The sequence below is a fragment of the Falco punctatus genome, assembly GCF_963210335.1.
Source record: "Falco punctatus genome assembly, chromosome: 7".
Lineage (NCBI taxonomy): Eukaryota > Metazoa > Chordata > Aves > Falconiformes > Falconidae > Falco > Falco punctatus.
In genome coordinates this window covers 22787172-22800452 of record NC_137587.1, presented here as the reverse complement: position 1 = coordinate 22800452, position 13281 = coordinate 22787172, and the positions used below count along the sequence as shown (strand labels likewise).

Genomic DNA, 13281 nt, shown 5'->3' with positions numbered 1-13281 from the left:
TTTTCACAATTTCATCAGGGCACCAGTTAAGTAATGAGGCCAACATTTTAAAACTTGGAATCAACATTTTAAATTGTGGCCCCATAAGCTAGGCATCTAAATAAACATGAACACAATTCTTGGAGGTTTCAAACATTTTCATCTCTTTGGCTCCAGCGGATGCTGCAGGGGCGCAGGAGCTCTAGAAATACCTTTGATGTGTTTGTAGGAGTCAAGCAAGAAGGGCCACATTTTAGGCCAAATGAGCAGGATATAATAGCTTTTAAATAAGAGAGACATGAAACCACATTGAATACTTGCAATGTACTTATGCATCAGACCCTCTCTTTTGGTTTCGTCTGTTGTTGTGTTGTTTCAGTTTTCTGCTCCTCTTTATTTTGGAGCTTAAGTCCTTTAATATAAGATCAAAGCACTTTAATAATTGGATAAGTATATATTTCACCTTCCTTATTCTCAAAATCACCTGAACCAGTTTCTTTCTTTCTTTCTTTCTTAGCCAAAGACCCCCACCTGGAAAAAAATTTTCCAGAAAAATGTAAGTTTCAGAAAATTTGTATGAACCAGTAACCAAAACCAGGAGTTAGAATCAATACATGCACACAAGCTTGACTGTAGCAATCAACTAATATTCCAGGCTAACAATTCTTTTCTAATAAGTTGCTCTCACATAAACTGCGCATGCTGGTTAGGGTTAGTGAAAGGGAGTGAACAGCTAAAAGAGAGATACCACTCAGGAGGAGGGAATTTCCTGTATTCATATATCCCAGGCCTACACAAACAGAGTCCTGAAGTTACCATTATGTGCAAAGGTTTACTTCCCTGTTCAGGAAACTGTTTCAGCATAACTCCGTTATTTTTTCTCTGCTAATGTAGGGAAAGCAGTTGAAGGGTACTAGATGTCCCATTCATTTTGAAGCATAAAGTCATGTCTTATTTTCTGCCCTAGAACTGGCCCCCTGTTAAGTACAGGAGCAGCAGGATCTCTTGCCTTTTTCTTGCAACTAACTCCTGCTCTGCTAGTGCCCTGGCTTCATTCAGTACAAAAAAGAGAAGTCTGAAGAGTGCCAAATACTTTGAGCAATTTTCATTTTTATTTGATGGCATCAATAACCAAAGCAAAATGTGGTATAAATTAGGGTTTCAAAATTAGAGCCAGATTCTTTTGTTGTTGAAAACTGGTAAGCCTGAATTGGGTCTGGTCATGAGTGTTTTGCTACTCTTCAAGTTGCCCATTTCTAATGTGAGCCTGACCCAGTGTAGGAAACTGAGGCTAAGGATGTGAAATTAGGGGACATGAAACCTGGGCAGCACTTTGTTTCTGGGAAGGAGTTGGATAGGGTATTTTTAGAGGGCAGAAGAGGGGAAGGACATGCATAGGAAACTAGGTCCTGCAGAGTGTGGCCTTCAGGGATTCAGAGGAGTGAGAAGAGCTGACAGCATTGATGTGGGATTAATGCAATGGAATTACTGCTCTAGACTTTCCAAATTGCAAATGTCCCTTCCTTTCCCTACAGCATGAATTTTTTTTTAATCCTGGCCTCTCCATCTGTCCCCCTGGCTACTCTCTCTGGCTGCTTCAAGGCTGCTGTGCCTTGGCTTCCAGGCTCCACATATCATGTCTCGTAGTCTTTGCTGCATCCCGTGTCATGAGAATGTAGGCAGTTGTGGATGACTGAACTCAACAGACTGGAGTGCTGGCAGCAAGCACAGGGCACTCAGTTTGGTTTATTATCCCCTCAGGGCTAGCCCTGAAATTGTGGGAGCATTAGGAGGGGCACTGAAGGCCAAAGAGATGGATTTATGGAAGGAGATTTTTAGTATCTTCGCTGGACAAGGAGAATGTTGTAGGAGCTGGGAAGGATAGTTTGCTAGGAGATATGAAAGGAATGCAGCTGCACCTTACAGATTGTCTGCTCATCAGCTGGATATCCCATGGGACAATTTCAAAGGCGCTAAAGACATTTAGGAACCCAAGTCCCATTGAAAGTCATTGACTTGAAAAATCTTCCCGTGTGTTCAGTGCATGAAAAAGTGTATCTGACATGCAGTCATGAAATGAGTGCTGTACTCCTGCACTTCCATAGAGAATGGTTTGAAGGGAAGCAGCGGGCTGTAAGACTAGCAAAACTCTGAGCAACAGACCTTTAATTACTGTCCTGTTCTGAAAGGTGCCTCTGTAAAAATAGTACTTTCTTACTCAACAGATCTGTTCTAAGTGTGTAAACAGTCAGACCTACTGACTAGTGGCAAAAGTAAGACTTTACAGCTTTTTCACAGCCCTGAAAAACCAGTGCAGCTGGTAGGATAGGGAAATTATATCCTAATCCAAGTACTAGCAGAAATATTTATTAAGGGCCAATTGCTTGCCTCTGTGAAGACTCTCTGATGAGCTGAGGGTTGTATAGGAGCTGCCGTGGACTGAAATTCATCTTGCAGCACATTTTGCAGTAGTGAGAGAAGAAAGGAACTAGCCTGGGATTGATTTCATAGCCCAGAGGGGGTTTACAGAGCTGGCAGTCAGAGAGAAAATATTGCAGACTAGTAAGATGATTTTATGTGATATGGTCAGTAAAGTAGCTTCCACCAAACAATTGTTGCTGGGGCCTTTTCCAGGGTGAAACTGCTTTTCAGTTCACCCTTACAAATCTCACTCTGCATGTGTGTGCTGATCTGTACAGAGGTCTTTTGCAGAAAGCAGAGCTATACGTGTCATATCTAATAGTATTTACCCTATCTAGACAGCTGCAAATCCATGTCTTTCCTTCAGGACTGTGTTAAGAGTTAGACCTGAGCAATCCCAGGGAAGTAATGTGTGAAGTTTTTATAAATCCCCATATTGTCAGATTTTGGCAGGCCAATGTAAAACTGTTCCTTCTCTTTAGATGTCTGATGGAATGCAGCTCAAATAGTGCTAGTTCAGTCCCAAGCCATAGAAGAGGGACAGAGCTCCAATGACCCCTTTGTGTCTGGGGTACTAATATTCTCAGAATTTCTACATCTTCTCCAGCTTTACTTGACAAAGCTCTGTCCCTTTCTTATTTTCCCATGCAAGAGCTTGAAGGATTTGAGTCCGGTGGCCTTGTCTAGGGTGAGAAACATCAACTGTTTAATAAGAGGAGCAGCAGAAACAATTTCGTTGCTTTTACCCAGGAATAGAGTAGCTGTCAGAATTAATAAAGGGCTATCTAGCCATCCACCTGCAGATCACTTCCTCAAATAAAGATCAAGTCTAAAATTATTGTCATCTACATGCTGTACATTAGTGAACATGATAGAATCTAAGGCCTTGGTTCCATTCCCAGTTTCACATCACAGCCTCCAGCACTGGACAGATACAAGCTGTCCTTTTGTTGGCATCTCAGCTGAGAAGGGTCAGGACCAAGTAGCTTTGATGCTGAAGTCCACTCTTACCCTTGAAGCTCATGACAGAGTAGTCTGCGCTGTGGAGAAACAGCTTTTCAGTTTCCAGAGCTGCCAACTTGGTATGTTGTAGGAACACAGAACTGCAGAGAGACCTTTCTGGGTAATTCCTGTTCTCTGTTATTGCAGGTAGCCATGTTACCTAATCCTTTCCACTAACTAACCAAAGCTCCATGTTATAATTACCCATGGTATCTTTGTCCCAGAAGGCCATTTCAAAACATTGCTTCTCAGCTAGAAAACAAAACAAAACAAAATGAACAACCCCCCTTTGAAAATATTAAAAGAAATAATTTTACTTCTGTTTTATTTGGGGCCTGTTTTCTGGCTGATTTAATGATTGTATTTATTCTCTAACACCTGTTCATCCATTCATTCATATTCAGTTAAACAAGGTATTTGAACATCTTCAGAAATGAATGTGTGATGATACTTGACTGAATATGTGCTGGCAGTGACCTGCTGCTATGGATGAACAGTTTGGGTTATCTGTGGAGAGATCTCCACTGTATTACAAGGTCCATTAACATAGTGCATATCTCAGGAGATGAAGGGTCAAGCCCACCCTTGAGAAACCTGTATGAAAGCTGAGGATTTGTTTAGTTTACATTGCACGTTTTTCATAGGGGGGTGAGGGGCACAAGGAGATCTGAGGGGTGATGGAATAAAGTTAACATTCCTCTTCTCCTTGCAGGCTCGGGGATCTGGAGGTGGCAGGAGACGGAATGATGCTGCCTCCCAGGATGATCATGACAAACCCTATGTTTGTGACAGTAAGTAGCACCCAGACAGCTAATTCTGCTTCCAGCTTGGTCATACCAGCTCGGTGCACTCAGGGCTTTGTCTTTTTCCTTCCAGCAAAATATTCTGCTGCTCTTTGACTTGCATGTTTGCCACCTGCTGCTGCTGCTGGTCTTGGTGTTTTTGCATGAAGGAAATAAAATTAAGTCCTTGGCAAGACTCCACTTCCCTTTGCCCTATAATAAATCATCTCTTACATTTTCTTTCTTTCTCCTTCTCTTTTTCTGGCTTCTCTGCCTTTTGTCTTCCTTTCCCCCATGTAAGATTCACCCTCTATTTCTTTCTCTGTTTCAGATAGTTACAAACAAAAGCATAACTCAAAAATCTCCGACAAAGGTACTTCACCCTTGTATCTCTTCATATATTTGGCAATTCTCTTTCCTTCAGTCCTTTTAAAATCTCACTGGGCTAAATTTTGAAGGTCTTACGTTCATCCCTCACTCAGAAAGTACTCTTGTGGCATCATCAGGAGTTGGCCCCTCCTAAGAAACAAACACAACTGGAATCCTTTGTTTTGATACATATTCCCTTTGAATATGGCTGTGTTGTTTGACATCTCGCATTGGGACTGGAGGTGAAGTAAGGCATTGCCCCAGCTGAAAAATTATACCAGACCCCAATGCTGAAACTGAAGAAGGATGCCAGAGTCCTAATATGAGGAAGGAGTCCAATATTTGATACACATTGTACTTTTCTTATGGTCTACTCCTTGGTGCTTTCCTTCTTCTTGCACCTTGAATACTATGTTCAGTTTTGGGCTTCTCACTTCCAGAGGGGTGCTGGAGCGTGTCCAGAGAAGGGCAACAGAGCTGGGGAAGGGTCTGGAGCACAAGTCTTGTGAGGAGTGGCTGAGGGAACTGGGGTTGTTTAGTCTGGAAGGGAGGAAGCTCAGCGGGGACCTTACTGCTCTCTACAACTGCCTGAAAGGAGGCCACAGGCAGGTGGGGGCAGGTCTCTTCTCCCAGATAACAAGCAACAGGACAAGAGGAAACAGCCTGAAGTTACAGCAGGGGAGGTTTAGACTGGGTATTAGGAAAAATTTCTTCACTGAAAGTGTTGTTAAGGAACAGGCTGCCCAGGGAAGTGGTGGAATCACCATCCCCAGAGGTGTTTAGAAAATGTGTAGATGCGGTGCTTAGGGACATGGTTTAATGGTGGACTTGGCAGTCCTGGGTTAACGGTTGGACTGGATGATCTCAAAGGTCTTTTCCAACTTAAATGATTCTATGATTCTTTTGATATTCTTTTTTTGCTTCACTTTGAAATTTCTGTGAAGGGCACTGATCTTACCCACATGCTTTTGAGGTCTCCCATCTGAAGGCTTACTACAGACTTACTACTTACATGCAGTAATAATTTGTGCTGCTGGGTGCCTTCTATCCTGTAAGAATAACCTAACAAAAGTTAATACAAGTAGGAGAATAGCAGGAGGTCTTCATTTCTGTGATCCAAAAATGTGTGGTGGTTTTGAGGACAATTAGAATCCTCCTTTCTCCACCGTTTGCCATTTTGCAATGTTACTGACCTTAAAAGACCAACCGTTACTATGTCAATCTATGAGAGTATTTCCTGGTTATTTTTAAAGACATGAAGAAATAAGGAGCATGCATGGTAAATAAGAATTACATTCCATGTGATCAAATCATATTCTTTTATAGTAAGACCAGGTGATCTGGTCAGTACAGTGATGGACATGCTGGGCATTTTGGTTCAGCAAGGTGAATATTCCAAAGGCAATGAGCAGAAATGAAAGACTTGCACACGAATGGGACTGACTGAACACGTGATCAGGGAGGAAGAGCTCTTTAGGATATGCAGAGTGAGGAGATTTCTGTTGTGGTTAAGTAGCTATTCTTGTATGTTGGAAGAATGTGTCTTCTAAGACTTCTCTGAGAGCCCGGTATGTATCTTGCTGAAATCCACAGCTTTCCTCTGCTGCTATATGCATAACTGTCTATCTCTTTTCTGGAATCTGGAACATCCTTCCTAAGTCCAAGGACACTTGTCAGTGGTAGTAATTTTGGACATAACGTCTCTTTATTTTCTGATCTTGCTTTGCTTTTGGAGAACTCACGATGTGCTTAGTAGAGATTTCACAGAGTAAGTGAAACATCTAAGATATCAAAACAGGCAGCAGAAATCTGGACTGAAGTCAAGGCTCTGGTACATTTCTGTACTGATGGAATTTTGCCTTGGCTTACATTTTGGAGCATAGATTTCCTCTTTGGTTTTGGAAATATAAACTTTCCTATTTCATTTGGCTGATACCTTTCATTTTTAGGAAACTTATAGTTAGAGGTGAGTCATAAGAAGTTTTGGAATCCAGACTTCACACACTGACTCCTCCTTTTCCATTGTAGATAGCTGAGAAAAGGGTTATGTGGTAGAAGAACTCTTTCACCTGACTGTGGAGCAGAAGGAAAGAACTGTCCCAATTGTAATGCCATCATCCTGAAGTAATATCCTGGCTTTGTTAACTTTCTGTAGGAATTTTACATACAATTCATTGTGAATAATTGGCTTAAGTTGAAGCTTCTTTCTTGCTTGGGTGGATTTTTTGAATACTTTTTTTCTTTGAAAGTATTTGCTAAATATTTTTATAGATAAATCTCAATCTAATTGTGGTATGTTAGAAATTGGTTTGCAGTGTTCCATGTGCAGATGTCTTGGGCCAATACTTTTGTTTTACATAGAAACATGCAGGTCAAGAACAGTGAATGTTTCCTGTTTGGGAAAACGTGATTCCCACAATCACACTGTTGGTATAAATAATTAACTTAAGGGGCAGACACTTTATTTTTTCTGTATATTATTTAATTTACTTCCAGGTTGCTTTTTCTGCAAGTGCTCTGATATTTGAATTTGGAAAGTGACCACAAAAAAAAAGCATAAGCATATCTAAACCAAATTAATTTTCTTACTTAACTGCATGGGCACAAAACCTGATTTGTGCTAAAGAACTACTCTGCTCTTTTTTCATAGTTATGCATGTTTATAGGAAACAAGAATATATCACTGGGTTTCATCAGTAATATTAAGATTATGGGAAAAAACTAGTCTCTGTGTCAATAAGATGATGCAAGAATGGTACCCAGCTGACGCAGCCCCTTGTGTTGGAAGATACCAATGCTACTTCTGAAAAGGCCTGCTTTTTGGAAGAGGCATTCAGCTACAAACCAATATTAAATCTGGTCCCAATATTAAAACTGACTGGAAATAGGGAATTTTTATGTGGAAGCAGGTTTTCAAAACTCAAAATGTTTTGTCACCCTATGTTTTTAAGAAAAGGTGGTTAATTGCTTATTTTGTGGAATGAAATATTCTGAAATACTTCAGTTGACTTTATTGAGCATATACTGTATCAGAAGTTCAGAATAATAAGATTGACAATTCAAAGCACTGATTAAATTGCTAAAAGTTATGAAATGCCTTGTTTTATCAAATCAGCAAGTGGAAAACCAGTTGTATTGGATAGTGTTTTGCCTTGAGCTCCCTTGGGATAAACGCTTGGGTAATGAAAATGGCAGGGCAGCCTGGTATAAGATGGGTGCAGGCTGGAAATGGTAACGTAGCCGAATGGGTCAGCTGCTGTATGAGACCAGACCCAAACGCAGCTTGAATACCTGGCTAGGAGATGGAGCCAGGTGCCTTAAACAATAGTGAAAAGTAGGGCTTGAGGAGCAAAGCAAAGCCACTGGTGTCAAGCAAGAAAAGTGGAAGATACACCCACACAGCTGTTCATGATAAGCTGGGCATGTGATTTTTAAAGGAGGGACAGAGTGAAAAAATGTATGAATACATTTCATAAATGTATGTAATAAGAATTGATGTCATGTCATTGTCAAATGATCAGCTGGGGAGCGATCAGTTCGACCACAGCCATCTTCTTAAAAATCTTTCTACTGTTTTCATATTATTTATTATATTTTTTTTAAAAAAGAAGAAAAGCTTCTCTGAAGTTTTATCTAGAAACTTGTATTCTTGTTTAAATGTTGCAATCAGTTGCAGCGCCTGAGCTCTTCGTGACTCCAGATGTCTGCTTCCTTGAGCCAGAGTGGTTAGTTTGTGCTAAATCTCTACAAGTTACTAACTTTTTTGCTGTTCATCCTTATTTGTCTGCTTTCATTCTTCTCATGTTCCCATGGAGACTTATCTATGTACATACTTCCACCTTTGTTTTCTGTTCCTCTGTCTATGGAAGATTTTGCTTGCCAATCTCTAAAGAGTTGTTTCTTTTCCTCCTACCAGTATGTTCTTGCCTCCTTTTAGTTTTATTCCATATAAACTGATATTTTAGCATAACAACTCATGTTTGTAATGTATCCTTTATTCATAGTCCCTCTGAGGCCAAGATATACCAGGTCCCTAATATGCTTGGTCCCTAAGTGGAGACTTTGAACTTGATTTTGAACTACTAATAATTATTCAGAACACCTTTTTTTTTTTTTTTTTTAAATGCTTGACCCTACATCCAAATCACTATAGCTTGAAAACATCCTCCTGCTTTTTCTTTAAGTTCATTATCCAGTGAGACATTGAACTTTCATTATTTTGAGGTTAATTTTTTCATCCCCATTCCCTTTCTACACTAAATGTATTGTAAGTTCTGCCAACAAAAGGCTGGAGTCTTCAGGTAGTTTACATGATTTAAGGTTAGCAGATTCCCTTGATTTTCAACGGGTACTGAGGATCTCTCTCTCAGTTTCGTTAGCAAATCCCAGTTAAATGTTATATTGTTCTAGCATGACTTGCCAAATGCAATTCCTTAAGACCTGTTCTTTAGGAACTATTTTATTGTATATGTTCACAGAGTGACAGCTCTAGTAATTACCTTGCTAACTTCACCTGCATTCTTTTTCATTTCCTTGAAATGGACCTGATCCTGTCAGACTCATTGTAACAACTGGAGGATTTGCTGGAATGCAAAAGGCCTACAAGATAAATCATGATTTAGCTTTTTTTCTACCAGTTGTCTACGACTTAATCTGTTGTCTTAATTCTTACCGATACTATGAAAGAGTCCAACACTACTAATTGCTGCTTCTTAGGACAGACCTTTGGTTAAATATCACAATGACAAGCTGATTTGAAAATGCTTTGGTTATAGCATTATGTTTTTACATGCTATTCACAAATCTCCATCATGACTTCAGCTTGCCTTTAAACTGTTAGCAGTTTAAGCCCTAAATCATCTCCTGGTATTATCCTTTCTAGTGAATCCCTAAGTAGTTAATAAGCAATAAGATCTAGAATAAGATGATTGTTCAGATGAACCCAACAAACAACTGTCCCACCATAGCTGCTGTACTTGACATTCATTGACTACATTGGTAGAAAAGCCAAGATTAGTGAGGCAAGGACCCCTTTTTTAAAAAAAAAAAAAAAAAAAAAATTGAATAACACAGGTCTGGAGTAGAGCATATGAAAAGAGGGGAACAGAGTTGACTCTTGACAGCTGAACTTTTTCTACTTATGTTGGCTACATCTTTTGTTCTCTGCTTCTGCTAGCAATTCATTTATTGAAATGTGGACCTATATTTTGTTGACCTATGCATGTTTTGTGCTGGAGTTCAACATTCTTGTGATCTTAATACAGCAGGTAGATTCTGGGACTTGTCCGTTGGGGACACTGAAACAAAGACTATTTACTACCTACATAAAATCCCCTATGAAATAGGTTACTAAACAGCTGCTCTAATATTAGAGGTGGATAGATGACAGTACTGATCAAAGAGGGACAAGCGTAATGCCTTTCCATCAGTGGGGGTCAAAATACACTGTTAGTATTTGAGACCTCTAGATGTGGGAGATTATATATAATCTCTAGAAGGGGAGATTATATTACCAAGGAATGGTTTTTTTTTGGAGTAGAGCAAATGGTGGGACAGGAAGATAACTTTGAGGAATGCCTGCCTGCCAGCAGTTAACTTAAGAGTTAGTGTTTGACGCAGCCCAGCTGTGAAAAAAGAACAGGAGGCAAAGGAGAAAAGCAAATAGAGACAATGAGGGGGGCAAGATTCAGTGACAAAAAAACCCCAAACCATGTACTCCCTCAATTTCCTGTTTCCACTAAAAACATGGATTGTTTCATTCTGTCTCATACTGGTGACAGATTGTGCAAAATGTATGTGGAGAGCTGGCTGGAACATAGCTCACAGCCTGCCAAGGACCAAATGTGTAACAATTTCAAAATGACAACAACACAGCCATTAAATATTTGATGAGGATGTCTTTTAAGTCATAGATTTCAAATTCCCTTTTAAAGCATGAGAAGTATTTTATATTAATTTTACTCATTGAGAAACGTAAACACAGAGAGAATTTGCTTATCCAAAGAGTTGCAGGCTATTAGAGGCCAGAACTTAGAACAGAGCTCAACGCTTGTGATTAAACTATCTGCAAATTATGGTTTTCCCCCATAATGCAGTTGTGTAATGTCTTTGTTTCAGTCTTCAAATTGGAAGGAAAGTAAGGTTCATCACAGGAGAGTATCTGGTGGCCTCATAAAATCTCTCCCTCTTCTCCATTTGTGGCATTTGATCTGCACTGCTGTATTACTGCCTATTTACCCAGCTTGTTCCTAAGACGGCATTCACATTAGGTTATAGCAAAAATATATCCTTTGAATGCAGGAGGAATTGGAGTGGGTTACATTGTACAAACTCCCGCTGATTTCATTGGGCTTGGCTACCTAATTAATGATCAAGTCAACTTCCCAGTGTTGAGATTCAGGATGAAATCTACCACATGCAAGGATGATGAGCCTATCCAGCAAGGAAAATTAAAGATAAAAAAAGTCAATGCTGCTGAAAGAAAGGCAAGACCACCTGGCAAAGTTTATGAAACGCACGCTCTCACTTGCCATGTGTGAGCTGCATAGCGTTAAGAACTAATCAGCAGCATACATTTCAGACTGGGAGAACCAGTTCTCATTATGCTTTTGTCAGCTTGGAGAATGAGAAAGATGTGGTGGTGTAAGCACTGGTCTGGATGCTGGAACTCATGAATTCTGGTCTCTGGTAATGACAAAAGATCACTGTGTTGGCAAGCCACTTAACCCCTCTGTGGTTCTCTTTTTTTCAGAAGTGAAATGAGAATAGTATTTCCCACTCAGGAATGTGGAAGAAGATTAATTAATGTTTGAAAAAACAGTCTTGCAGTGGGAAGAGTTATATAAGAGCTAAGTGTTTATTAATGTTTGCCCTTTTACAGAAATTACTTCTTAGCACAGTGATATGGTAGATTAATAAAATGTGCTCTATCTGGAAAAGAAGAGATTAGGGTGATTTCAGGAAGATTCAGTCTGTTGGAGAAATCTTGAAGTTCTGACAGCTTTTATTCTAGCAAATTCTCACTGAAGCCAGTGGTTCTTTTGCCTGACCAATATCATGAAACCCTTTCCCCCCTGCAAAAGTCTAATTTGCTTGGGGAATAGGAAATCTCTGGAGTTGCATCTCACGGCATTGCTTTGGACTTTTTCCATGACAGGACATGAATTTGAAAGGTGGTAAAGTCTAGACACCAAGCAAAAAAGGGTGCTGGAAGCTGCAGATCTTTGGTCCTACAAAGGATCTGTTGGGACTGTGTAAACAGAACTCCTTTGCTTCATCTTAGGAAGGAATCTTCCAAATTCCTTTTTAACTATGCATGTCTCAGCTTATTGCCCCCCCTTGAAGGCCATCTGAAAGAGTTCTGGCAGCGGGAAGGGCTCAGCTGCAGAATTACTACTGCCTCAGCTTATTTGCTATTTCGCCTTGGTAAGCTGATACTTTTTTGCTGGAGAGGGCAAATCTGCAGAGCCATCTGATTTCCTATGCCATCCTAAACTCTGCAGCTAAAATCCCTACACGATCCTGTATGGAATGGAAGCAAGGCCACAGCCTTGGGACTTCCTGCAGGGGATGCAAGTTTCCTTTTGTGCGTTGAGGGAGAAAGATGCATGAGACCTATATTGAAGAACATGGTGCTTTTGTAAGGTAACAACAGTAGAGCTAGAATTGTGGGTGTGTTTTCAGGTAGAGCTGAATGAAATGAAGTCTGGTAGAATTTCTAGAAATATTTTTGGTTTGAATTTTAAAACTGCCTCTAATAGGTAAATGGGATTGGGTTTTAGAGCTTATCTGATTTTACAGCTAGGTTAGCGTTAACACAGGATCAAGCTATATAAGAGCAAACCAGAGCTGGATAATATGCATCATGCAGCTACTAATTCCACGTGCCTCCACCTTGGTCAGTACAGCACTGATCACCTGATAGTGCTCTCAAAATAATTAAAATAGAAGTTTTTGAGCAATAGCAGTAATTTATAGCAGAAGAATTATTTTTTTAGCATTCATCCTCAAATGCACACAAGTAAGGGGGATAGAGTAGGATACTTAGTATGATACTCAAATAATCTACTGGAAATGTAAACTTCTCTCTCCATCCTAAGAAGTGCTGTAACATTTTTGTAATGAGAGGGGTTTATCTTTCTGAAATAGTTTAAACAGTGAGCATTTTGTAGCTCTCTCCGGTTTGATGATTACTTTTGTGTTACTTTTCCCACTACTAAAAAAGTGAAGGCAAAGTCATACAGAACTGTGGATCTTGTTTGACTCTCTGTCAGCGTCTGTTCCACTGCTTGTCCTTTGCTCTGTAGGTTTGCAGAGGAGGAAGAGTAGTTTCCCTCTCCAGAATGCATTAGAAGAGTACATGGCTGGTACTAGAACAAGGGAGACCAACTGGATGTTCTGTGGAGAGCATGCATCTAACAGCAATCTAGTTTTTTCAAAATGTTTGGCAATAGAGTTAGGTTTACATATGGAATGAGGGCAGATGCTTCAAAGAATGGATGTGCATATGTACCTGGGCGTTTTATTTCTCCCCAGCTTTTTCCTCCCCCTCCTGCAGGAGTTCTCATTTCTAAATCAAGGGCATTCAAAGACTTAAAAAATCTGTGGCTAAGGATACATCGTGTTTGGAAAAAGCTTTTGTCCTGTCATGATGACTGTGTGAACATCACTTTGTAGAATGGAGAAAACTGAGATAAAAGTATCTCATCTTATTCGTATCATGAGGTTG

General features: G+C 40.0%; 1 protein-coding gene across 10 annotated transcripts in view; it reads left to right on the top strand.

The window, feature by feature from the left end:
• Nucleotides 1–13281, top strand: part of DPF3 (double PHD fingers 3) — a 185925-nt gene that overhangs the window by 128575 nt on the left and 44069 nt on the right. For 7 of the 10 annotated variants that reach the window (XR_013929788.1, XM_080397651.1, XM_080397650.1 and 4 more), the window contains 2 exons: nucleotides 497–535; nucleotides 4115–4193. Coding sequence is in view for 8 of the 10 variants with exons in the window: in XM_080397651.1 (XP_080253777.1) it covers nucleotides 497–535; nucleotides 4115–4193 (118 nt within the window). In the remaining 2 variants the exon portion in view is untranslated. The remainder of the gene's footprint in view (nucleotides 1–496; nucleotides 536–4114; nucleotides 4194–13281) is intronic. The other 3 variants (XR_013929787.1, XM_080397653.1, XM_080397652.1) reach the window with 1 other exon arrangement.